The sequence below is a fragment of the Manacus vitellinus genome, unplaced genomic scaffold (assembly GCF_001715985.3).
Source record: "Manacus vitellinus isolate BGI_N305 unplaced genomic scaffold, ASM171598v3 scaffold_95_pilon, whole genome shotgun sequence".
Lineage (NCBI taxonomy): Eukaryota > Metazoa > Chordata > Aves > Passeriformes > Pipridae > Manacus > Manacus vitellinus.
Genome location: NW_021940896.1, coordinates 451685 through 477522, shown reverse-complemented (window position 1 = coordinate 477522; position 25838 = coordinate 451685). Strand labels below are relative to the sequence as shown.

Below are 25838 nucleotides of genomic sequence, written 5' to 3'. Positions count from 1 at the left end.
TCAGGGCGATCCTTGTTTCCCTGAGGGCGATCCCTGTTCCCCTCAGGGCGATCATGGCTGAGGGTGATCCCTGTTCCCCTCAGGGCGATCCTTGTTTCCCTGAGGGCGATCCCTGTCCTCCTGGGGGCGATCCCGACTGAGGGCGATCCCTGTCTGCCTGAGGGCGATCATGGCTGAGGGCGATCCCTGTTCCCCTGAGGGTGACCCTGGCTGAGAGCGATCCCTGTTTCCTTGACGGTGACCCTGGCTGAAGGCGATCCCTGTCTGCCTGAGGGCGACCCCGGCCGAGGGCGATCCCAGTCGCCCCGAAGGCGATTCTCTGCCAGCGACCCCAGCCCCGCCTGAGGGCGACCCCGGCCGAGAGCGATCCCCGTCCCCCTGGGGCGACCCCGGCCCGAGAGCGATCCCCGTCCCCCTGAGGGCGACCCGGCCAGGCGATCCCCGTCCCCCTGAGGGCTCCCGCCCCGCTGCCCGCGCTCGCCGGCCGCTCGCCGAGCCCCGCCCGGCGCGGCCCTTCCCGCCCGCCGTACGCGGCGCTGCCCAACATGGCGGCCAAGGTGAGTGTCCCGCCGCCTCAGCCCGGCTCTGGCTCCCGCGGCCCCGCCGGCCGCCTCCCTCACGGGCTCCCGGGCTCCCGGGCTCGGGGCAGCCGGGAACGCTCCGCGGGGCCGCTCAGAACCGCCCGGCCCCGCCGGTGCGGCCGGGAAGGAGCCCCGGGTGCCTCGGAACGCGGGGTCAGGTGAAGGAGTTGGGCAGTGACAGGGCTCTGTAGGTGGAAGGAGCTGGTTCAAGAGGGTGGTTAAACTGTGCAGCAGGGAATAAAATAAGTATTTCTCTCCTGGTTGCTCTCCGTCTACTTGCAGCTCCTGAAACACTTGCAGCTCCTTGCCGGAGAGATGAATATCGGGGCGGTAGTTCGGTAGTAACGTTATGAAGTGTTGGTGGTGCTGTGCATCACTGAAACAAGGCTACGAAATCTCGCTGTTACAGACTAACAGGGGCGCGAGTTTCTAAATACCTTTAGTTGTAAAGATAATGCAGTGTCTTTAAACAGAGAAGAACGTGCATGTAAGGACCTAGGCTTTTACTCGAGTGTTTAGACAGGTTTTGCAGTTAAATTGATGAATAGGTTGTTCTCACATGAATCTTCATATTTACTTTTCAAGAGTATTTAAAATGTGTTTATATCACAAGTGAGGACAGCCAGAGAAATGAAAATGAAGCACTTTACTTTAGTGTATTATGGGAAAAGGACCTGTTTTGGCTTTGCTGTTTGGCTGGGTGATCTTGTACTGTTGTAGATCAGTACATAAATCTGAATGTTTCGGTACCTTTAGTGAGGTGACCTAACTTTATGCATGTTTTTTATTATTTACTATAAAAAATTAATAGCACTTCATTCTATGGGTCCCCATGTGGCACACAAAAATTAAAACCAAATCCCTGGGGTGTCAGTGAGTTGAGTTGAAGGAGGATGCTCTGCCGCCCTTGTGTGTGGTTTTCTCGTAGTTGTCATTAGAGATTTATAAGTACAAACCCAAATGAGGATACTGGACTTGGCATAGAAGCTTCTGGCAATCCTCATGTCTCCTGTAACTGCTGGGAAAAATAAGGCAAAAACATGTGAGACCTTTCTGTGATCTACCTCAAGACATCTGAGTGGTAGGAGAAAGCCATAAACCCATGATATTATTCTTTAATTAATATTTCCATGGAAAATATGAGGTACCTGTTAAGTGTTAATCTTTCTTTAATCTGGCTAGTAGGTTCCAATTTGTGATAGAGAACTTTTTGTATATAAATGCATCAGAATTTTGCATATACTCCACTCTTTGATTACCTTGATTGTTTTGAGGCAGTTCCTGCCTTCAGGACAAGTTTCCTGACTCCTACTCCAGTTCTTGAAGCAAGCACACAGAATTTACAGTTTCAGTGAGAAACAATGTCTTGAAGATTAGCATAAATTAAATATATGGATTTCTTATGGTTTAGTTTGTAGTCTGCATCTTTTGAGTGGAAGATAGTGAATACTTTGTGGTGATGCAGCTTTTAAACTTCTTTTTTAATAGAATCTGTATTTTTGATACTTGATAAGATTCCAGCACTTTAAAGCAGATTGTTTGAAATGCAAAGACTTAAAGCCAAAGTTATCCAGGTACATTTGACAGTTTTATTATTCTATTTTGATTAGTTTTACTCTGGTTCTACCGTTAAGAGGCGTAGCTGTAACAATTTCCTGCTGGGAGAGCCTGTAATACATTTCTTCAGCAAATAATTGCAGTTCAGCCTTCTCATCAAAAATAACACCATGTCTGTTTTTCTTTGGTGTGCTTTTCATGCCTGGGGAAAATAAACCTGCTGGTTCTAAGTGTTGCAGTGGCAGGAGCATGGCAGTGGTGATACAGAGAATATTTGAACTCTTGTCATTGACCTTCCCTCCCTCCAGAACATTCAGGCTGGTAATTCTTAGTGCCTGTAATTCTGGTGGTGTTTGGGTCTGTGTCCAGACAGAATCCAGAGACATCAGCTGGGCTGTTGTAGCTGCAGCTGTTTCCTGAATTCATGAAAAGGAAGATTTTTGATTTCTTTAGCTAAACAGTATATGAATTTTCTTGTTTCATTCATAGGGCCTTTTAAGTAGTTTTTAATAAAATAATTTTAATAAATGGATACTACAAACAACTTAAATAATCGAGGTCTTTTTAATGCATCCCATCATTAGGTAAGGAACAGGATAAACAAATACAATTTCTTCATGCTTTCTCACTTTCAAATTTAGTTTTTCTTCTTGTAGCTCCAGAAAATTGATTTTGTCCTGGTGGCATTTTGTACTGAAATAAGCAATCTGAATTATGATAGGTTTTAGACAGTTTTTTTCAATAAATCTTCAAAAATACAGACTTATTATGATGGACATCCCTTCCTAGATTCTTTACAGAGACTCTTCTGTAGCTCAGACTGTGGCATTTTGCTCCAAGGAACACTGTCAGAAAGACAGTTTTTGTGTTAATTGGGACTTATTTTGATTATCCCCCTCCTCTCTCACCTGTTCTCTGTTGGGTGCTGGGAGAGTTGCCTTGAGGTACCTCTGTGCTGAATGGATTAGAACTTAATTTTCCTTAAGGGGTGATGGAAGCATCAGCTTGGTTTTGAACACAGAATTCTTCCCGGTATTTTAGACAGAACTGTTGTCAGTGGTCTCCAACTTTTTCTTTACCGCTGTAATTTGAGAAAATCATTGTATAAGTCAGAAGAGGTTCCTAAAAGGCATAAGGTTTATAAAAGGTTTTAAAAGTGCCTTGTTTAATCCAATATTTGATCAAGCCCAAGGGGAATGTTTATCTCTGCATTAAGACTTCCTTTTTTCCTCTGTCTGTCCCAGGTGGCAAAGCTGGCAGCTGTTTCTTCTGGGCTGCCTTTTATATGTATTACTGTCTATGCAGCAACAGAAAAGGGATCAAAAAGTCAGCTGGTGAAGCCAGATCAGGTACAGATCTTACTGTTTGTTCATCTTTAAACAATGCTAGAAAAACCTGCAGAATTCCAGCTCTTTCCATTGGATTCTGTTACCCAGTAAATCAAACACACAGCAAAGAAACACGTGATAATAAAGTAACTGTCCACTGTAGCTCAAATCATAGAATCATATCATAGAATCAACCAGGTTGGAAAAGACCTCTGAGATCATCAAGTGTTTGTTTGTTAAAAAAAAACCCTCAAGTATGTTTATTTTGGTACACAGTTTAAAAATATACTAATACATTAAATATCAGGGATCGTTAAAGCCACTTTTTTAAACCATATCTAGGTGTGCATTATTATTTTCAGGGGAGATGGGAACCAAACCACCACATTATATATTTAATTTGACAGTGCAAACAAATGAGAAACTGTTTAGACCAAGAATTCACTGGGTTAGACAGCAACAACAACAACAATAAAACGTGAAGTGTTGCAATACTAAATTAGTGAAGTTTTATCTCATTTTCTTTGTTACAATATATCCAGGCTGACGCCAGAAAAGTCTTTTTCTGTTGTGCAGTTTCTAGTAATACACACATCCATCTTCCAACTGTTCTTGCTCATGCCTTTGCTGAACAAAAGATCTTTTGTCATGCTCAGTAGTTGTGTTTCTTAGATCCTGTACAACAGTTTCAATTTTAATTTCTGAAGAATGACGTGAGGTCACCCTTGTGCGGAGTCAGTTCGTACTCCTGGGCGGGGGCTTTCTTTGCTGTACTGGGAACACTGAGGGTTTGCAGGCTTGAAAACCCCTCTTCAGTGTCCCCAGTGTGAGAATACAGAACCATCTCCTTCTTTTGCAGCTCCCAATTTACAGTGCCCCCCCTTTGACATCGAGGTACGTCGAGGAGCAGCCGGGGCAGCTGCAGAGACACCTCTCGACAGTGCGACAGACAACCGGCCGCTACCTGGGCTGGTGCCAGGTCAGGAACACCCACACAGCTCCCTGCACTGCTGACAGCACTGCCCACACCTCTGAAAAACAGCTCTGTTCACCCTGCAGGGTTCTCTACAGTGCCTTGTCTTAGCATACACTGATGATTTAGGATGGGAAAACAGACCATTTTTCTACGGCAGGAGTAGGTCAATTCTTGGCAGAACTTGGTAGCATTTGGGAGTCTGGAATTCCAGTCTGTGGAGTGAGCTGCTTCCAAAGGGCAGGTTAAAAGACCTGATTTAGGTACTTAGGGAGGGCAAACTGCATCCCATGTACCTGTTAAAATAGGCTGTCACTAACTAGTCATCCAACCTCCCTGCATGTTCGAGGTGTAGAACTGGGATACCTGTCACTGTTCTCTTACCTGCTGGTAAACAACACCTTTACCCTGGCTTTTGTGAATAGATTTTCTGCTTATATTTTGCTCTTACAAACAAATTAGACCCTAATATTTGAAAAAGGCAAAAAAAAAGTCTTCCTGTATTTTCTTGAAATCGTGATTCCATTGGTTTGTGAAAATCTTGTCAGTGACTGCATGGCTGAAATGATCTGGTTATAAATCTGTATCAGCCTTCTACATGCCCTTAATCATTGAGAGTTCCTGACATTGAGTAGCAGTGACCTCTGGTGGTACAAATTCCCTGTTGCTTTTACAAACTAAAAGGCAAAGTCAGTTCTCCTGGGAAAGTCTCTCTAGGGAAGAGAAGATTGTATTTTATAACTGAGTTTTCTTAGCTTATGCAGTCAGTGTCCAGGTGTTTTCCTACTCTACAGTTTTGTTCCTGAGATGTCAATTTTGAAAGTGAGCTTACATTAAAGAGCTTTTTTTTTTACTTGTCACTGAAAGTTTTATAAGTATAAATATGTTTGTCACAAAGGGGGTAGATCTCTGCACAGCCTCTGTAGAAGGTCACTGATCTGTTTTTGTTTTTTTTTAAAGTTACACAAGATTTCTTTGTCTCATTGTGCTAAGCCATATATAAACATCTACTTTTGCAGAGATTTTAATCTTTGTTTGGTTGTTTTTTTTTAGACTGCTTATGTCTTTGTTAAAAATGGAATAACAGGTTCAATTCAATTTGGAAAAGGTAAGCAAGTCACATGTCTCTCCTTTCATCTATATTAACTCACAGTACAATCAAAACTTAGAACTAAGCTTTCCTTTTTCTTTATTAGAAACTAACATTTTGCAAACCACAAAAAAAAGTACTTATGGAGAAAAATTGTGAACTTTGCTGTGTTTTGAGGGCTGTGCTTCTGGTTCTGATAACACATCTGGAAAATGCACATTCCCATTCATTAAAAATATCCAGTCGTGGACTGTTTGCAGTTCTGGATATTCATAATTTTGCTTCCATCTTTATTCCTTAAGTAGGAAAGGAAAGGATTTAAATTTAATTGCTGTATTTCTTTATTTTTTTTTTAATTCTAAGATGCTTACATTTACCTGAAGAACCCCCCACCCGAATTTCTTCCCAAGGTCGGTGTCATTACGGTCTCAGGCTTGGCTGGAGTGGCCCTGGCAAGACAAGGTAGGAGTTTGCTTATTTTCATTATTGGTGTGATGAATGTGTAGCATGTAGGAGTTTCAATGGTTAGAAGACTTTTCTGAAACATTGCCAAAAGCCTGTGTAACTTGTATTAAAACCCTCCTTCCTGGTAAATTGAAGGGACATTATTCAGTACTACTTTTAGAAGCTGGCTAAGAGCTCACAGAGCAGGATTAGCCAGATTAATGACACAGTTGTTCTTCTCATTTTTCACAATATTGGAAAGCCTAGTTCAGAATATCAGTATCTCCTTGCACATGTGTCTGTAGCAATAGTTGTGTTTAACTGCTGCAATTACTTAGCTTTACATTTCATTATTATTGTCTAATTATTCAAAATATTTGGCTTTATACAGGTTCTAGATTTAAGAAAATTGCTTATCCATTGGGACTTACCAGTGTAGGGTTTTCTGTGTGTTACCCAGCTCAGTCAGTGGTCATTGCTAAGGTAAGTTTACTTGCATTTGAATATTGAATTAACAGTGAATTTGGTCATAGCATTCCCATTTCATTTGAATTTAGCATTCTGGGATTGGGAGTCAGAATCCACATGCATCTTCATTAAAACATATAGTGCATCACAGGTGTTGATTGCATGGCTATAAAAATCAATAAAAGAACTGAATTTAAAAGTACAGTCTCTTGATTTTTAACTGTCATTTCTTAAGTATTAAATTGATGAGACAGGAAAATTTAGTTGGTTGTGTTTGATTTTAGAACTTACCAATCTTTTAGTTAAATGGTGAGGCTTAAATTTTGACAAAAAGATTTGTGAAACATTATCCTGAAGTCTGACTGGGGAAAAAACTGGGCCAGGGCATCTCCTGGGCCTTTTTCCTTTCCTGTTTCTGTGTTTGATCATTTCCAACTTAGTGAGAGAAGTTTGGATCCTTTCAAACTGGCATTCAGCCTATTGTGCCAACACTGTACACTGTTGGCAACAAAACAATGTTGATTTCATTTGGAGTTGAAATTTGAAGGTGAATTTAGCATGGGAATGTTACCTGTGGATTTCTAATACCAATTTAAGCATTATTTGGGATTTGCTTGATGTAAGAGAAACAGGCAGTAGATCTTGAAAAGTAGATGATTCAAATGTCTTGGTGTGGGGCCAAACGTGTTCTCATGCAAATGTGATGAATTGCATTGGAATGACCTGTGTATCTTTGTATTTTCAGAGCTGTTGTAAAATTGTTTTTCTAAAAAAATAGGTAACAGGGAAGAAGTTACTTTGTTGGAGTCGTCAGACCTATGAGGCTGTGAGATCACTGTGGGCAGAAAAGGAACCTGTCACCAAGGTAGGACTTGTGAAGTGCTGGCAACTCCTACATTCAGAGGGAGAAAAAACCTCTTTATATTGACCTATTGCATATGGAAAATTTATCCTGGGTTTTGACATTCTCTTCTCCAGGATAACCTTTCCTTACAGAGGACACTTTCTAACCATGACATAACTCTTGTTCTCCTCTGAATTTTCTCTGGTTTCTCTGCTTCTTCTCTGTCTTTAGGGAATTCTGTGTGGTGTTTGTGGTTTTTAAGTGAAGTGGTCAAAATAGGTCATAGTAAACCAGCTGAGGCCTTGCCAACAGTGAGTAGAGGGGAATATTAACCCCCTGTAAATCACATCTGGAACTTGGGTTAATGATCCCACAATTAAATGTGTTTCTTTCTGTAACCTGAAAGGGTTTTTTCTCAAGTGGAAACTTAAAAACCCTTGACAAAAGTAGCACTTCCCTGAGTAAAATTTCAGCTTTGCACATTAATTTTTTTTGCTCTTTTCAAAGAAAATGAAAGTTTCTCAGTTATATTAGCATTTAGAAGAATTTTGCTTTAAATTTACAGTGCTTATTGTTATGTAGCCCTCACCTTTTATTTCCTCTGAGGAGCCCAAATGGAATCCTGGGGTTTGAAAATGACATTCAGATAACTGGCATTAAACTGAGAGTGAAACAAGAATTGATGTGGTACAGACAGTTTCTGTTAACTTCATCTTTTTTCCCTGAGTGAACCCTGTTCCCAAAACATATTATTTTTCATTACTAGGGTGTTATTATGATTTATTTTTACTTCTGCTAACTAGGGGTAGTAAGTGTTCTGTAAAAACTCGATGCTATTTCAACCCTGTGTAAGGCTTGAGGTTCCTGGGCTGTAAATGAACTTGTGAAGTACTTTTAGAGCCTCAGGTGAAAACACAGTATCAGACTTAAATATATACTCATGACAAATTCCTTTTCACGTGATAATAAAGTTATTCTGTCTGATCTGTGGGGTTCTTCCATGCATTTCATTTTTTCCAGCTGGGTTCCTTGTGTGCAGCTGACTAGCTGAATATCACTGGATGATGTCATATCTGAAAATAATTTCATAAAAGAGAAGCTTCCAGGTTGAAAGTTTGATTTGATAATAATGCATTAAGCATATCCCCATGTGCTTTCTGTTATTAATGTTTGGTTCACAGCTGCAGCCAGAGTCAAAACCAATTACACAAGAAGATAAGAAGAAAGGAATTTCTAGTAACAAACCTGGGTCTGCTGTTGAGTCAAGATCATTGAACAGAACAGAATCTTCTCCAGTAGAGTCTTGGAGTAACAAAGATCCAGTGCCTTCATCAGGTGAATTAAATGTTTCAAGTGTAATCTCAGGGCAACTTGCAAATCCAATTAGTTGACTTAATTTTGTAGTTACTCTTGCTCTAAAATGGAGCAGACTGTCACTGCATATTATTCTTGAGAGTATATTCTACACCCTCTCATTTAATACATATTTCAGAGCCTCAGGGAGGAGATGATTTTCTCACTGTGGACCCTGTCACAGTACCAGAATTTTTATATATTTGCTGTTCACTCAATAATGTCTGAGAACTGACATTAATGAAAACCAGCTTCTTTTGTAGGCCAAAATAAGGAATAATTCCAATGCAAAACACACAGAAAGGTTTTAATTTGGATCATAATTAGAAGGTTGAAGTCTCAAATGGGGTTCTTGACTTATAGCCTTTGCCAGCAGTCCAGAGATGACACATAGTGGAATGAAAAAGAGGAATGTGTAATTGAGAAATGAAGCACTGGATTTTATTTTGCAGGTTTTCTGCAGGGGTTCTTTGTGCATCTCAAGTGGTTGAGATAATCAGCTAGATCATGTGACAACCTATTTACATACAAATATTTGATAGTCCAATTGGTTACAGAAAATAGTGGAATTGCCTATTAAAGGAGAACTAAATTTGTTTTAAAATACTGTTACCTTTGTAAGGGCAGTGTCTGAATTTTGTTACTGAAACCTGTTACTTCTCTTTATTGTGTTCTTTACCAGAGCTTTTTTTTTTCCTGGAAAAGAAGCAGAATGTATTTGAATGGGGGTTTTAATATTTTTTTTTCCACTTAGTTACATTCACATCTTTCCTTTGCACCTGTATTTTTTCTGATTTAGTTTGTGGAATGCTTTGATGCATTTTTACATTTGCTTCAGGCCAGACTGTCTTTAATGGTTTTGTGTATGTAGATCTCTTCTGTCTCTGCTTTCACAGGTGGAATTAGTTCATGTCCCTAATATAGCCAGAAATATCCATGCCCTAAATTAATCTGTGTTGTCAGAGATGTTTATTTTCTCTAGTCCAAATGGGGCAAAGCTTTCAGGAGAACACAGCACCCTTTGTTAAACCAGGGGATGTAGCTGAAAAAGAAGCAGCCCAGGAGCAGGAGGCACAGCCCTGGAAAACCTGCCTTTATATTCCCTTCAGTTCTGGAATTACAGTGTCATTAAACCTGTCAGTCTGTGCCTTATCATTCAGGGTGAGTGTGAGGGCTCAATGTTTAAAAAAACTTAGTTCAAGGCTTTTGGAAGTGATGAAGTGAAAGTAGGTAAGAGTGTTTGTCTTCATCTGGAATTCTTACCATCTGGCAGCAGCTCCAGGGAAGATCCTGATTGGGCTGGTTTTGGGAGACAGCTCTGCTCCTGGGAGCAGTGGGGCAAGAAAGACTGGAGATATTTTCCATGCCTCAAACTTCCCTTCCTTTCCATGTGTAGGGCAAAGCATCACTATTTCTTCTCTCACTCTGCTGTATTCAGGAAGTGGTGTTGGAGAGAGTGGAAGTCCTGCTCTCCATCCACTGCTGTATGCTCATAATTCCAACCCCTTGGCCTTGTCCAGAGTTTGAACTAGAACAGACAGATTTTGATCTTTTGCAAGTGTTTGTTAATACAGAAATTCCCAAAACGTGTCATTAAGCTTTTTTCCCCTACAGCTCAAATACATGTCTATTTTTAATTATTTTTTTTAACATCTCTAACAGGAACAGTGAAGACACCAAAATTTAAGCCTGATCCCAAACTTATGGACCACGGACAGGCCAGCCCAGAAGATGTGGATATGTACAGTACTAGAAGCTAAGCCAAGCCTGCTTACAAACTGCAAAATGGCACAGATAAGGGGGAGGGAAGAAGGGAAGGAATAATCCTTACAATACATACTCTGTGAGGTATAATTTAATCAGACATTTTCCTATCTCAGTTTGCATTATTGACTTCCATGATTCTGTTTAGTGCATATTTTATTTCTGACTGAGAATTCACTCAGTGTCAGTGCCATTAGGGAGACACCGAGAAAATGAGGTTTGTCAGTGTCTTCTCCCAGCGAGGTTTCTCTGTGCCAAACTTGTTAATAAATGTCACTTCACAAAGGATATTTGGAAATGTAAACATATCTCTGCTTCGGCTCAGATGTTCATTGATCTGAAAGAGGAATGTGAGGGATGGGGTTTGCACAAAGGCTTCTTTGCCTTTTTTCCTTCAGCTCTGGAATGAAGTGCAACTTCTTACTGGTCTGAGTACCCCTGAAAGCTTGTGGTTATGTTGTATGAACAGCATTGTTTTTAATGCTTCTGTAAACTTTTTTTCCATTGCAAAATAATTTGATGTTGTTTGCCTCTTTCACAAAGGTGAATGGAAACAGCTCCTTGTCCTGCTTCTGATGTTTTTAAGTGTCACTGAAGGTGGGAAAAACACACAACTGATCTCTGAACATCCTTTATAGACCGTGAATCACTTTTCACCTGCTTCTAATACTTTGAAGAACTGTGTGTAAATTGCTCAATCCATGAAAGTGATACTGAGATTATATAAAATCCATTAGCAACTTTTAGGATGTTGGAGACCTGTAATTTCAAGGTGTTAAGTGCTGACAGATATTAAAAATGCAGAAGTAAGAGACAGCCAACTTTTTCTCCCCAGAACTTTGTATGCAATACGCATTGACCTTGGGAGGATTTCTGTGATGTTCTTTTTCCATAAGAATGAGATTAGAAATTCATTAAGTTTCCTTAATGATGAAACTATCAAACATTACATTTATCATTGTGTTTATTGCTCTAGTTCTGTTCATCCTCCATTTCTCTTCATTCTTTTTTCTGCCAATTCATGAAATTATGGGCTTTGCTATAAAGTAGAGGTGGAAGCAAGAACAAACTATACAAGCAGATAGGATAAAACCTGAAATGCTGCTTCATATGGATGTGTTCTCAGCACTGGGATGTGAAGGGATGTTTGCTCCTGTTCTCCATGAGAAGTGATTTTACAACCTGATTTCTTCTTCCAAGGCTGCTGATGCCAAGGCAAATGACTGGTGACATACAGGGAAACAGAATTCCCAGTGTCCCTGTGGAACCAGCAGGAGTTGTGAGGAGGTGCTGCAAGGATGGAATGTGCACAAGGCACAAGTGGTGAATGAGGAAAAGAAGTACTAAAGCTTTTGTGATGGTTCAGAAACAGATAAGTATTGGTATTTTAAAATCCAAATTTCAGGCAGAGTGTCAGACTTTATTACACAGGGTCCACTGGAAGGTGAAGTCAGTAAATGTGAAGTTTAAAGAAGAGGAATTCTATTAGTTCAACTTGCTTGGGACAGCTGACTTAGGATTTGATGTGTTTTGTTTCTTTAATCATCTCTTAAGGCCCAGGAATTCATGCAGCAATCAGAGGATATTAAATCAGTCTTCAGAGAGCTCCTGGACAAGACACATTTAGTGTTTCATCACAGAGAAAGGAGTAGAAAAATTAGATGGCTGGGCTTCATATACCATTTCCAGGGAAACAGGTGAAGACATAAGGCAGGAAGTGGAAATGGTGGAGAAATTATCATTTTCAAGTGCAAGACCAGATGGCAGAAATTGTATTATGTCTCCCTGTGATCAGGTTCTGGTTAAAAAACATAAAGGAAAACCCATCTCCTCTACTCCTCGATTCTGTTAAATTCTAACTGCCCTTTGATGATGTGCTACCACAAGTCAGCTGGAAAGGTAAGGGGATGCAGATTTGGTTGGATTTTGTAGGAGTTTACTGTGGTGAGATTTTTCAGGATATAGTGAAAAACTATGACTAAGGGTAATAGTAATAATATAACTAGGACTCCTGGGAGCAGGGAGAGAAGCCACCTTGGATAGCTGTTAGGGAACCAGCATGTCTGCCCTTTCCAGGCAAAGAGAAGTGCCAAAAGCTGCTTTGGGCCTTCCCAGACTTTGAGGGCATTTCCATTCCAGCCTTGTGACACCAGTGCAGTGTCTGGTCTGCACGAGGTCCTTTGGCTCCTGGGTGGTTGGGCAGGCAAGACTCAAGTGTTCTATGCAAACAGCTTGTGTTACACCCCCTGATTCTGCAGGTTGTTCATGCTGTGCATGGCCATGGTACACAAAGCTGTCCTCAGGCTGTATTTCAGTCTCAAATTACTGCTCAGGGCAAAACTGTAATAGACCTACACCTCAGAGTTAAATCAGCATTCTGAAGTTTTACAGACATCTTCTGGGACATAACCTGAAATTGTAGTTCCTGCCCCCTGTGATGAATGAGCAGGATGAGGGATGCAGTCCTAGAGCCCACAGAATGGTGTGCCTGTGCTGAGTCATTTCTTGGTGGGTGAGAGCCCTAAGCCAGCAGGGGTTATTCCAGCCTGGGGTTTCCCAGGTGGCTGCCCCATCCCTGGAGGTGTCCAAGGCCAGGTTCTTTGGGGCCTTCAACAACCTGGTCTAGTGGAAGGTGTCCCTGCCCCTGGCAAGGGATGGAACAAGATGGTCTCTAAGGTCCCTTCCAACCCAAACCATCATTATCATCATGATAAAGATGATGTTAGTGTCACTTCTTAGTTTTTTCATCAGCTGAGATTTCTCCTTCTCATCCTTCTCTACAAGGCAGGGTAATTTTCTGTTTGTTTCATTTGTATCAACAGTTTTTGTTTAATATCCCTCCCCAGCTGAAAAGCTGGGCTAAGATTAGAGGCTTGGGTTTTAGGACTGACACACATCCAGCTGAAGAAAACTGTTCCCTTCTGTGCAGCCAGAGAAAGAGGGACAAAAGTGTGGAAGGTTTTGTATTCTGTGTGGTGTGTTCTGTGCTTTCAGGTCAGGCATCTGAGCCTCCAGGGTTTATATAATACTCTACAGGTGACTTGTTCCAGGTAACTGCAAGCAACTGTAGCCACATGTCTGTATTAGTAATTTCTAGTAAAGGTGCTATGCAATGGCTTTAAAAAAGCAAATTCAGATCTCCATGATGCCATGGCTTGTGAGTCTTCAGTGTAAATATGTGCCTGACTTGATCTCCTTAAGACTTCAGACCCAATAGGCAAATCTGTTACAATGAAAAATTAGCATAAGACAGGGGAAAAAGTTGCATTGCGAGACATGGTTTTATTAATATATAGTGAAACACTTTGAAATGTCTCTCAAATGTATCACTTAAAGTCTATTTCAAAAATGCAATAATACAGTAACATAAAAGTAAGAACATATAGAGTAATTTTTATATGTTATATATTTGTGAAAAATTCATTGTCTTAAAGAACTGGGTCACGTGTATTTTATAACACAGAAGCAGCTTTAATGCATTTTTTTTATTTATGACTGATTGTATTCGATATAGGGAGATTTGGAACTTGTTGATAGTAATTTTTTTATTTACATAAAACTGATTGTGATACTTTATTTTGTCATATCACTGTGAAGCACCTGGAAATAAAGGGTGATAAGACACTTTTTAAAAATTAAGTTGAACTTCTGTCTGTTGTCTCATCTGTAGGACAAATTGTCAGTTCTTTTCCTCTTTAAGAATTAATTTGATAAATGTAACTAAGTCACACCTGGGGACACAACTTCACCCTGAAGTACTGAAACATTCCTGGAAGAAACCACTGAAATAACAGACAGGACATATTAATGCTGAATGTCTTACATTTTGAGAAGTGCTTCCATTTTCTTTCCTTGGTGATTTCTTCTAAAGAATTCTGTAGCCCAGGACTTGGAAAAACGAAGGCTTTTATCCATGCTGGAGGAATGGCTCTTACTGTTAAAGACTGAGGCAGATAAATGTATTTATCTCAGTGTGGCTCTGTGCTAATCTTCCAGGTAAAGTCATTTGCCAGGCCAATGGTGTAACCAGTGTGAACTACTCAAAAGAAGACAAACTGTGTGAGTAAGAAACGTGGCTGTTTTAATGGCACATTGTCATTGTGATTCTTCAATAACTTAGGAAAGAATTCCTGTGAAGGTATTTTAATGCATCAGTGTAGTTACATTGTAGTGAAAGTTTGGAGTGTTTTTGAATCACACTGAAATACTGAAAATGTATTTTAAATCCAAAAAGAAATTGGGGTCCTACAAAGCCTTTACTTTTTATAAAGGAGTATCAGTATGCACTAGACTGTGTGTAGTTTTTATTTTAAATTGCAGGGATTCCACAAAGCAAAGCTCAGCCCTGTGCTGATGGTAAACTGCAGTCAAGAAGGGTTGTGATTGAACACATTGCAGAAATCAGCCTTTTATTTACCCTACCACAGCACTGCTGTGCTCTTCCTGTAGCCCAGAGCCAGAGTCCAGACCAGAGTGGGGTCCTGAGGCCCCTGTGGGGCAGAGTCCCACCACCCTTGTCCAGGGTGCAGTTCTTTGCCCTTTTGTGAACGGCTTTGAGAGATGGATTTTTGCTGCAACAACTGAAAGGAATTGCTTGTGTTTCCCTTGCTGTGAGCAGGGAGTAGGTCTGAACTGAGCCTGTGCTTGTTCTAAGTGTTGGGAATCCTTCCTGTGCTGTATCTGTAGCACTCCCAATACCAATATTTGAGGACTCTGTAGCTTGTGTTCTGTTTGCACCACCCTCAGAACCCCTGCAGGAGTGGAGGGTGTTCTCCAAAGCCATCTTGAACCACATCTAAAATTAATTAAGAGTAAAGCTAATGAGCAGTTGACCCTCTTTCACCATTAATTTTGGACAGTAATTTTGCTTTAGTTATAGCTCTGTATTTGAGGAAGTGAGATCAGTCTTGATTAGTGTACCTAGTCTAGTCAGAGAATGCATAACTTGGCACTAGGTTCTGCTGTGTTCCAGAAACTCAGACAAGAGGAGGAAGTGGGTGTGCTGTGAAATAAAAAGCTCACAGCTGTGTAGGTCTGTTGGCACTGGGTTTATTTGTTGTTACCCAAGTGAGCACTAAAAAGAGAAACCTGATGGGCTCTGCAGCCCTTCTGTGGGACCATCTCCAAACCCGCTGTGTTCATAAATGCCAAAGGTGTAACAAAGTCACGAGTTTGGGGTTTGTGATCTGCTCCATTAAAACATCTCACCCGAGTACAAACTGCAAATTGCATTTCTGCATCTTTGAATGAAATCTCAAAGCCCCAGGTCAAGGTGTTTGTTCCTCACCCAGCCTGAAGCACCGGCACTCAGCAGCTGTGAGCTGGAGCCAGAGCAGAATTCCCTGTGAGCCACAAGAACAAAGCATCTGTATGAACTGGTTCTTCACACTCCTGCCTTCATCTGAAGAAGGATCATGCAATTTCTTTTACTGAGGTCTGTGTAATTTCTCTGTTCCTGGGTGTTGGACAGCAATCTTCTGGCAGAGCTGAGAATCTCTTATCCCCTGCTGTAAAATTAAGTGCTGTTGGGCTTTCAGCCAGAGCATTATTCTTTAAAGAGTTTTCTAGGCATTGATTTTCAGAGATCATTATTTATCCCCTGAAAGGTAAAGGTTAAAGTTTACCTTTTGCTGTTAATGTAACTGTGGTTGGCATGTTTGCATAAGCAGCCAGCTCCTGTCAAATTAGGAAATCCACATCGGGATTTTATCAGTGGTGGAAAAACTTGGAGGGCACCATCCTTAAAACACTTGTGCCAACTGAAACTGCAACACAGTTCCCCTCCCACAAGCTCTGGGCTGTCCTGTATCGTGTTCAGGAGGACAAATCATTCACATAGAAGTGACCACATATTGAAGTCCTCGTGCAGTGAATGTTGAGAATATTAGAGAGACAATCTTTAAATAATAAAAAGGCCAGATGACAGTCTGAGGGTGTGCTAAGGTATCAGTTTCTGTTGTCATTCGTCCTTGCTAGAGGGGGATTTTCCATTCTTTTCTCATAAAAGTGAAAAATTAACCAATAAAACTTAATGGTAGATGCATACAATGACAGGATTCCCTCCTGGCTCCTGTCTCATCCCTGTTAGTTGGCTTCAGGATCATGGCTTTGGCATGTCTTTAAAAACAATATCTGTTCCAGGAACTTTGTCTTCAAATACATTCCAAGTGTGTTATCTGTAAAAGGTAACATAACCCTAAAAGGAGAGTAGATAAATGCTCCTGACAGATACCTCTGTCTGTTGAAACTTATGTCCTTAAATGAATACTTTACATTATGTATTCAAAAATTCAGAGGTAGCAAGATTAATGAGACATTTTTATGGGACTACCCAGTTTTTGTAAAAGAAAATATGCTGGATAAGTTATCAGGAAGTTTCTATCAGCTTTAAGTTAATTAGTAATTCTTCATAGAGAAGGATGCTGTAAAACAAGCTCAAAATCCATGATCCTTGACTCTGCTACAGGAGCAGAAAGGAGAGCTCATTCTGCTGCTGGCAGAGTCTGGAAGAATCAGTGTTTTATCCCAGTTGGCTCCAGGATGTCCTTTCTGGAAGTCTTGCTCTGTGTCCTGTTCCTGGCCAGCGGATCCCTGGGTGAAAAAGGAGCTCTAAAACGTAAGACATGGTGGGATTTGATTTGATTGTCAGGACAGGGGTGTGTCCATGTCCATCCACTGTGGGAGTGCTGCTGTGGCACTGCAGTCCCAGTGGGAATTCTCCTTGTGCCTTAAGTGGAGTTTATTTTAAATAACAGGAAAACAATGTAAATGGGGAGACCTTTGACAGCTGCCTTCCTGTGCGGTGTCATAATTCTTGAGTTCTGTGCTGCCAAGGGCATATTCTATAGAGACCTAGATGTGCTCTGGCTTTCACCTGTTACTCTGTCCTTCTGCACATCAAAAAGGTCCCGACCATATGAGTTACAACTGAAATACTCAGGGTCCTGGTGGCTTTGAATAATTTTGAGTCAGTCTCTCCGTGTCAAAAGGATGTTTTTAAATGAGTTGAATGCCTTGGTTCTTTTTCAGTAGGAGTACTTTGTATAGAGGTTAAAGAATTACACATTCTCTTGAGAACAAGTATTCTTAGATTTTTTGATACTAACAGAGAAAATCATCAGTAATTAAGAGCATGACAACAAGAATGCATTGAAAGCAAAGTAGTTTTAAATAAGAAGCTAATTAATATGGAATTATCTCTGATTCTCTTATAGTATAAGGTATTGGTCAGGTATTTTTTTAATGGGAGGATTTTCTACTGATTGATTTTATACATTTATTTATTTTATCATCACTGTTCTTTACCTGGTAGCTACCAGTTACTAGTAACCAGGTATCACTAACCTGACAGTGATGGAAACCAGCTGCAGGTACTATTGTCTAGTTACTAGTTTTGGTTTGCGATCTGGGGAATTTTTTTCTGCTGCTTTAGCCTTTCAATCACCAAAAAAAGTTCCCACTTGAAGGCTAACTTTGCATTTATATAGACTCGAGTCCTGTGAAGGGCTCAGCAGTGAGTTCCTCAATGACATGGAATATTAGAGCATTAGTGTCCAAGGGCACACACTCCCTCTCTCCCCAGCACAGTCACAGCTGGTTATTTTCTGCTCCCTTAGTATTTTTTTGAAACATTGCTAAAAGAATTGTGATTATGTTACTGTTGCTTATCTCCTAAGCCATGCCAAATGCTACTTGAGACTTCATTGTTCTGTGCTTTATAGGCGGAACATGGGATCTGTATTGAGGTTGTCTTGGAAAATGCTTCAGTGCTTGATGCCCTTTTGAGAGAAAGGCCTGCAGTACCTGAAAATAGATTTGTGCAAATGCAAGCCTTGATTCACTGTGTAATCATTTAGATTTATCTCTGGTTAGCAGGAAATGTTGGATTAGATTGCCTTGGAGACTGGGGAGGAAGGAGGCTCCCACCTCTTTTTGAAATCAAGACTGCTCAGAGCAGAGTTTCTCTAGCTAATAATGCTTTAGTCAGGAGTTTGTAGTGCCCCTGTTCATGGTGTGAAATCCCTCTCACAAAAGCAGCAACATTAGGGATGCTCTGATACTCCTTGCTTCCAGTCAGTTCTCTGGGGGGCTCAGAAGGATCTGCCCAGAGATCTTTCAGTTCTGACTCTCTGGCTTCATTCTAACTGTGTATCCTCTCACTGGGAACAGTTATGACAAATTATACTCAGCTGTGTTGGCTCTTTGGGGCTTTTTTTGAGTATTCAGGTTGTTGTTTGGTGTTGAGTCCAAGTCCTACCAAGCAGGTAGCAAAGAGTGCAGGGTGTGAGGGACAAACCTGGTGATGTTTGATGTCTGCCTAAGGCTGCTGAGGAAGGTGTTTTAGCCAGTCACACACCTGTGGATATGTAAACACTCAGCTTCTGGATCATGATTTACAGCCCACAATGTTTACACAGCAAAGGAGACAGATGAGAATTGAATTAACACAAACCAGATCCTTTTGTAGGCCAAAATAAGGAATAATCCCAATGCAAAACACACACAAAGGTTTTAATTGGGATTATAATTAGAAAGTTGGAATCTCAAATTGATTTCATGACTTTCAGCCTTTGCCAGCAATCCAGAGGTAATACACAGTGGAATTTAGATACAACCACACTTAAATGATGTGATAAAAATCATCATAACACACAATTTACTGGACAACTGGGAGATGGGTGCACATAGAGGGTAAAGTAATTTAAGCAGGTAAATCTTCATTTCTCAAATAATTTCAAAAATTTCCAGGGGCAAGGCACTGAAGATTTAGTATCATCTAGAGTATGTCATGAAGCTTAAATTTCTGGTGCCATTAGCAATCCAGCCCAGTGACAGTATGTTACTGGATAATTGCATTAAGTACTTGATTTGTTTTAATTCACAGCCAACTGCAGTGGAGTTGAGGACTTTGAGGCCTGCCTGGGTAACACAACTCAATTCTGTCCTAGTCATTTTCCTTGTCTGTGTAAAAATGGAGAACCTTTCTGCAGGTAGGGTGTGGGGTTGGTTTGTTTAAATATACACCATGTAAATGTCAAATATATTCTTGAGGATGAACTAAATTTAGACCCTGCAATGTGATCCACGAAAGTAGATGTTGATCTTCATTCACAATCTGCATAAGTTTATAACTCTGGTACAAAGCATCTGGGCTCAGAGTTTTCTTTTTAAAAACAAGAAATTCCCAATGTAAGTAATCACTATAATCCTTAATTTTCACATGCTCCTTCTTGTCTCAGATATTTTACTTTAGAACTGCATTATCTGTGTAATGGCACGTTCATTTTTTTCCCCAGGTTGATCAAATTTTCTTTAGAGTTAAAAAACCCCAAATAGGATATCTTAAATGTTCTATTCTCCATTACACAGTTGTTTTTTTCCTTTTAAAAAATCAGTGTCGTAATGACAGATATCACTGTCACGTTTCACTTACATCTGCAGAGTCTGGAAATTCAGCACCTTTGTCATGCTTAGAGCTGGCACAGGGATCTTTGCCCTCAGTCATGCCATGACTTGGGTGCTGCACCCTGTTCCCAGAAAAGCTTATTATCTCCTCCTGAAATGCCAACCTGGACTTGTTGTCCCAGAATCTGGCAAAGTGCTTTTGCATCAAATCTGGAAAAAGATGTGTGTTACTAAGAAAAGTGACACCTTCAGGCAAACTGGAAAAGTAGTGAATCTCTTGGCCCCTGCACTATTCAGTAATAAAAAATTATATAGCAAAATATTTTACCTTTTTTGGGTATTACTTACTTTTGAATTAAAATGGTGTTGCTGAAAATGAGTATTTTTATTTGCAGATGTGATTACTTCAGAGTGGGCTGGAAGGACTACTGGTACATGGGCCCCAAATGTAACCACCTTTGGAACACTCTAGATTTCATTTTAGTGGCTACTGTTCCTGCAGTAACACTGGTTATCATAGTGACTGTAATATTTTCCTGTTTCTACTGCTGTAAAAGTGAAAAACCTGGGTAAGTGACTTTGGGTGCAGATAGAAGGAGTTTTATATGGAAGGAAAGCAAAAGCAGTCTGGTATTCTGGTTAATTTTTAACCTCTGGATATTTAAATGGACAAGGTTGCCCTGGAGCATCCTCTGCCAAAATAAATGTTTGTACAATTTAAAACTAAATCAAAGCGTCTTCCCTGAGCACTCAACACTTACTCAGCATTTTACTACTACGTGTAGAACTTCACTCTGAGTCATTGCCTTTTTTCTTTAGGGCTTACCAGACAAGCTTTAAAGATTGATACGTCCATTTGCTACTTAAACTCGAGACTACCAGATGTGTCTTTGTGATTTATTTGCTCTTAAGGATTGGCTTGCCTTCCACAAGTTTAGTAAAAAAGGAACAAGGCCAAAACATTGGCAAGAGTTTGGGCGATTAAACTCAATTCCTCCCGTTCTTTGGTCTCCGACTTTGGCAATTGGAGCTGCTTTTTCCTTCCAACACTTTTCTTTTCCCCACTGATACCTCTCCCAAGTACATAGACAATATGGGTTTTTTCCTTTCACTGAGCCCCAGTGTCATAGAAAAGCTGTAATAATACATAGCTCCTGTACAGCCACTGCCACGGGTCATCTGAAGCTGTGCCACAGCTGTTGAACCAATCTGCAGGACAAAAAGATTTGTCAAGACCCTCAGCACTGCTCATGCTCTAAATTCCCACTGTTCCCCCCTGCAGGAAGCAGCCAAACTCTCCTTACCTTGAGGCCCAGCACAACCCTGCCTTCAGTGCTGACACACCCACCCACCTGGGGCACAGGTACCCACAGCCACCCAGGGTAAGAGAGAGGGGGCACACCACGTGTTCCTGGGGCTGGGGGAGCCAGGCAGGGGGGTGTGATTCAGAAGAATAGTATATGAATAGCAAAAAGAAAAGGTCATCTGGTAAAATTAAAGGTACTCCAGGTTTAAAATCTCCCCAATATTTGATTTCCAAGATCAGCTGAATGCACATGAGAAGGTGAAACTCTTCAAGATTCCTGTGAGACAGAGTAGAGTGTTTTATAGGACCACCTTTTTGTAGTCTGTGATGGAGCTGGGATTTGAGTTTTGGTCCCCAGAGGACCAGCTGCTGCCTTTTGGGCCAGGGTCACCCTCTGCTGGGCCAGTTTTCTCCATTAGACAAGATGTAGTAGAGATCATTGCTTGAACTAATGGAAAAGATAGATAAATGCAGTTAAAAACCAACATGAAATAAAAAGAAACACGAAAGGGAGTATATTTGTGTGTGTTCATTTGCTCATTCAGTAGTTCAGGTGATTATTTTACATATTAAGGAGTGTACAGGGTGTGACAAGAATACATTGTGGGCTGCCTGAGAAAAGAAAGGAATCTATTCTGATCCATTATTTTCTGTTAAATCTATCTATAAAGCATCATTATCTTGGCAATGCAGCAGCCTTATCCTGCCTTCACCAGGAGATGGTGCTGTTTAATTTTGAACTAGTTCAGAATTTGGTTCAGCTAATGCTGTTTTCGAGGTTAATAACTGGTTTACTTAATTGTGCAAAGACTTACCTGGGTGGGTGTTCCTCTGTTATATCTATATAGACTATATAATATATAGTCTATAAAGACTTCTCTACTGAGTCTTTTAGATAAATTGAATTTATATATTTGAAAATGTGAATATAACGCACTGTGTTTATAACTTCCAACACACTGTACCTGCTGAGCTGGGGTTTGTCATTTGTTGTCGTTTTGCTCTCCATCAGGATCAGGATGGCTGGGGTGGACAAATTCCGAAAACTTCACTGAGAAGACAAGATTTTGATGAAATCTCAATCCCAAGCCAAAGAGGGAATTACAGGTATGCTGCTCTTTTTCTGTATTTTTTGCTCATTTTCACTTTATATTTTGGCTTGGAGACTCAGAATGACTTTGTAGCTTTGCCAGTGGCACAGCAACCAACAAAGGTCCAGAAAATGGCAAAGCTTTTGACTGGACTATTCACATACACTCCCATACATAAATCCTAAAGTACTGATTTAGCCAGGGGCTTCTATGGTTTTCCTCTAATAATTCCAAACATATTCCTTTTCATTACTTTTAGAAACACACTTTCCTTGGTTGTGCTTCCTCACTTTGACCCTCCCCATTATCCAGCCAGCTGTTGCAGCTCCTACCTGCAAGTTTTGCAGAGGTGTTGCCTCAATGCAGTAGTGAGCTTTAATATTTTTACATTTCAGTTTAAAGGAACACTTTGTGCAATTTGCAGGGTATTATAACACAGGTTTTTAATAACCTTTTTCTCTTTTGCACAGTTCCATGTATTCTCAGCCCCCGAGGAGACCAGATCCAACCACAGACCGCTTCTCTCTGCCCAGGCCCCAGTGGGAAGGATTTGACTATCCCAGCAGGAATTTGCCTCCTGCAGATTATGCAGGGGGCAGACAATATCAGGTACATATTAATTACATACCTATGCATACTAATTACATATCTATGTATATAGATTATTTATCTATATGGTGCTAAATAGAAATCAAAGCCACCTTTTTCCTATGCGGGTGTTTTCTTCAGGAATTGCACAGGAACTGCCCCTGCTGAAATGTTTTTAAATATTTCAAAACCTGTTTCAGTTTGTGTGGACACAGTCCTAATACATTCAGTTATTTGCATGAAAAACACCTCCCAAAGCTCCTGGTGAGTGCACACTCAGGAGCAGCACATACTGACAAAAGAAATACATATAAATGCAGTTTAATTAGATCAGTTATTTTAATAGCAAGCAGGAGGGTGTGTCATGCTACTAATTTAATTCTAATCTCTTTACAGAGATACTAAGAACAAGTGCTCTCTATATCAGAAATATCTTGGAATGCTGCTGATCACTGGGTAATCCAGATGCTGAGAGAGCAGTGAGACCCTGTGGATTGGGACACAGAGGAATTGGCCATCACTATTAGAGAGCACTAAAAGTTATTGCAAAGAAAAGGTACAGAAGATAATTATAAACCAAAACATGATAGTACATGATCTTAGCACCTGATTGTTTACTCTGTAATTGGTGACAACTCTTTGTGAACACCTGACATTACAGTTCCCAGAGCTGCTGCTCAGTCTTGCTGAGGTGGTTGCACATCTGTTGGGACACAGTTCTTTGGGATTAACCTTGTGCCCTGTGCCTAAATGATGAGAAGCCCCTGTCACAAGAAGCTGCCTCAGAAGACACTCATGCTGTTTACAGGGCCATGAATTTCTCTTAGCTCTAACTTTGAAGATTCTTCAGGGCATTGTAGCAAGTAGAGCCTGCTGTACCCTGACTGACGTTGCTTTGCTTTTCCCCTTAAAGGCCAATATTTAAAGAAAGAAAACAAAAAATTACATATAATTCTGAGCTAGAATAGTTTGCCTTTAAAACTGCCATGGCTTTCTTTGTAACTTTTTCTGTAAATGATGAAAATAAATGAAGCTGTGGAAGATTGACTACCTTGCCACTAACAAATTAAAGAGGCTGAAGTCCTGGATTTATTTCCCATTTTCCAAAAAGTCTGAAGCACAATATATTGAGATTTATATTAGAACACTTTTCCTTAGTGCTAGGTAATATGTGAAAGTATATGATAAAACCAGAATCATAAGGTTTTTAGAAAGGTTGGGGTTTTTTTTTTGTTTGGTTTGGTTTTTGTTTTTCCCCCAAAGTCACAAATACCCAAAGTAGGCAAGTTTCACTGGCTTTCACAACAGTCTGAAACTACTGAGGGCAGATTTGCCAACTGTTAAATCACTAGTGCTGTCAGAGGAACTTCTCATGGATAGTTGAAATCACAGGCACAAAAATTCATCAAAAAGAATCCAAAGATTTTCTGGACATGGACTGCTTGCCAACCTGCATTGCAATGTCTTCTGAGAGTGCAGCCAGCTTAAAGTAACGCTTGTGCTTATAAGTGTTGAGAATTTAGCTGCAGGTTAAAGCACAAAGAAGCTGAATGTTCATAGTGGTAACACCTGCAGAGCCAGCTTGAAGCAGCATCTTGTGCTGGAGTCACTAGAGGAGGAAGAGGGAAGGATGGCCCTGCTTTTCCTTGTCTCACCCACTGTCCTTTAACAGGCGTGTTCAGTAACAGCATCCTCCTGTCATCCAGCTGGTTTTCAATTTCTATCAGAAATAAGAGAAGTGAGAATGGTTGCCTCTCTGCTATCTTCAGAAACACTCAGAAATGGTGTTGGCACATCTGTTTAGATCCCAGGCAATCAGTTTAAGCCCTTTTGACCTCAGAAATTTAGATCTGAGGGTGTCAGAGAATTGTGTCAGTGAATTGCCTTTCTCTGTCCCTTCTCAGCCTCGGGAAGTGCCACAATCTGACAAACTGTGGTTGTTGTTGACCTCGATCCAGCTGTTTTACCAACCTCAGAGTGACCACAGGATTCAATTTGATATTCCACCACTGCTTTGAAAAGGAATAGGAGGAAGAGATAAGGCAGTGCTGTCACATATCCATGGTGCTGGTATGGGACCCCTCAGCTCCCACTGCCGTGCTGGGTCCGTGACGGGGGCTCAGGTGATCCCACCCACACGGCTCTGCCCCCGTGGAGACCCCTGGACATGGTGGGGCACCCAAGTCACAGAATAGTTGGGGTTGGAAGGGACCTGTGGAGATCATCCAGTCCAACCCCCTGCCAAGACAGGGTCACCCAGAGCAGGTGACACAGGAACATGTCCAGGTGGGTTTGGAATGTCTCCAGAGAGGGAGACTTGACACCCTCCCTGGGCAGCTGTTCCAGTGCTCTGCCACCCTCATGGAAAGAAGTTCTACCTCATGTTGAGGTGGAACTTATTGTGGTTTAGTTTATGGCCATTGCTCCTCATGCTGTTGCTGGGCACTGAAAAGAGTCTGGCACCATCCTCCTGGCACCTGCCTTGGAGATATTTGTCTGGATTGATGAGATCCTATCTCAGTCTCCTCCAGACTGACCAGACCCAGCTCCCACGGTCTCTCCTTGTAAGAGAGATGCTCCAGACCCCAAATAATCTTTGTGGCCCCTGCTGGACCCTCTCCAGTAGCTCCTTGTCTCTCTTGTGCTGAGGAGCCCAGAACTGGACGCAGCTCTCCAGATGTGCCTCACCAGGGCCGAGCAGAGGGGCAGGATCTCGATGCCCCCCAGGATCCCGTTGTCCCTCCTGGTCTCTGGGCACAGTGCCAGCTCGTGGTGTGGTCACCCCATACTGCCCCAGTGTGTCTAAGCAATCCCCTACTCAACACCCGAAGGTTTGAGGTCACATTTCTCAGGGATCCACTTCTGCCTTTACACTGCAAACTACCTGGAAACGCAGCTCTGGAGTCTGGATTTCTCCCTGGCTGCCAATGAATAAAAGGTGTTGCAAGCCTTGCCCAAGTCCTCCTTTGCTCATATTTGTACAGCAGGCTCTGAATCTTGTGACAAACAGGAATACAAAGTTCCCAAAACAAGTTCTTATGCTTGT

The 25838-nt window shown here is 41.2% G+C and overlaps 2 protein-coding genes across 3 annotated transcripts; both read left to right on the top strand.

Moving 5' to 3' along the window:
- The first annotated feature begins 515 nt into the window (after nt 1–515).
- On the top strand, nt 516–14047 carry APOOL (apolipoprotein O like). 2 transcript variants are annotated; one of them, XM_018086462.2, is made up of 9 exons: nt 516–557; nt 3383–3487; nt 4326–4445; nt 5493–5547; nt 5893–5991; nt 6365–6456; nt 7220–7306; nt 8467–8620; nt 10301–14047. In XM_018086462.2, exons 1-9 carry the CDS (start codon nt 546–548, stop codon nt 10396–10398), a joined length of 822 nt encoding a protein of 273 aa, XP_017941951.1. In that variant the 5' UTR covers nt 516–545; the 3' UTR covers nt 10399–14047. The 2 variants fall into 2 exon arrangements, with proteins under 2 accessions (XP_017941951.1, XP_017941950.1); XM_018086461.2 differs by lacking the exon at nt 516–557 and adding an exon at nt 2082–2155.
- LOC108642050 lies at nt 13372–23913 on the top strand. Its single transcript, XM_029965283.1, has 10 exons — nt 13372–13452; nt 14399–14461; nt 15694–15836; nt 16869–17018; nt 19287–19392; nt 20203–20376; nt 21090–21189; nt 22126–22220; nt 22675–22813; nt 23189–23913. Exons 4-10 carry the CDS (start codon nt 16943–16945, stop codon nt 23195–23197), a joined length of 699 nt encoding a protein of 232 aa, XP_029821143.1. The 5' UTR covers nt 13372–13452; nt 14399–14461; nt 15694–15836; nt 16869–16942; the 3' UTR covers nt 23198–23913.
- Nucleotides 23914–25838: the final 1925 nt, after the last annotated feature.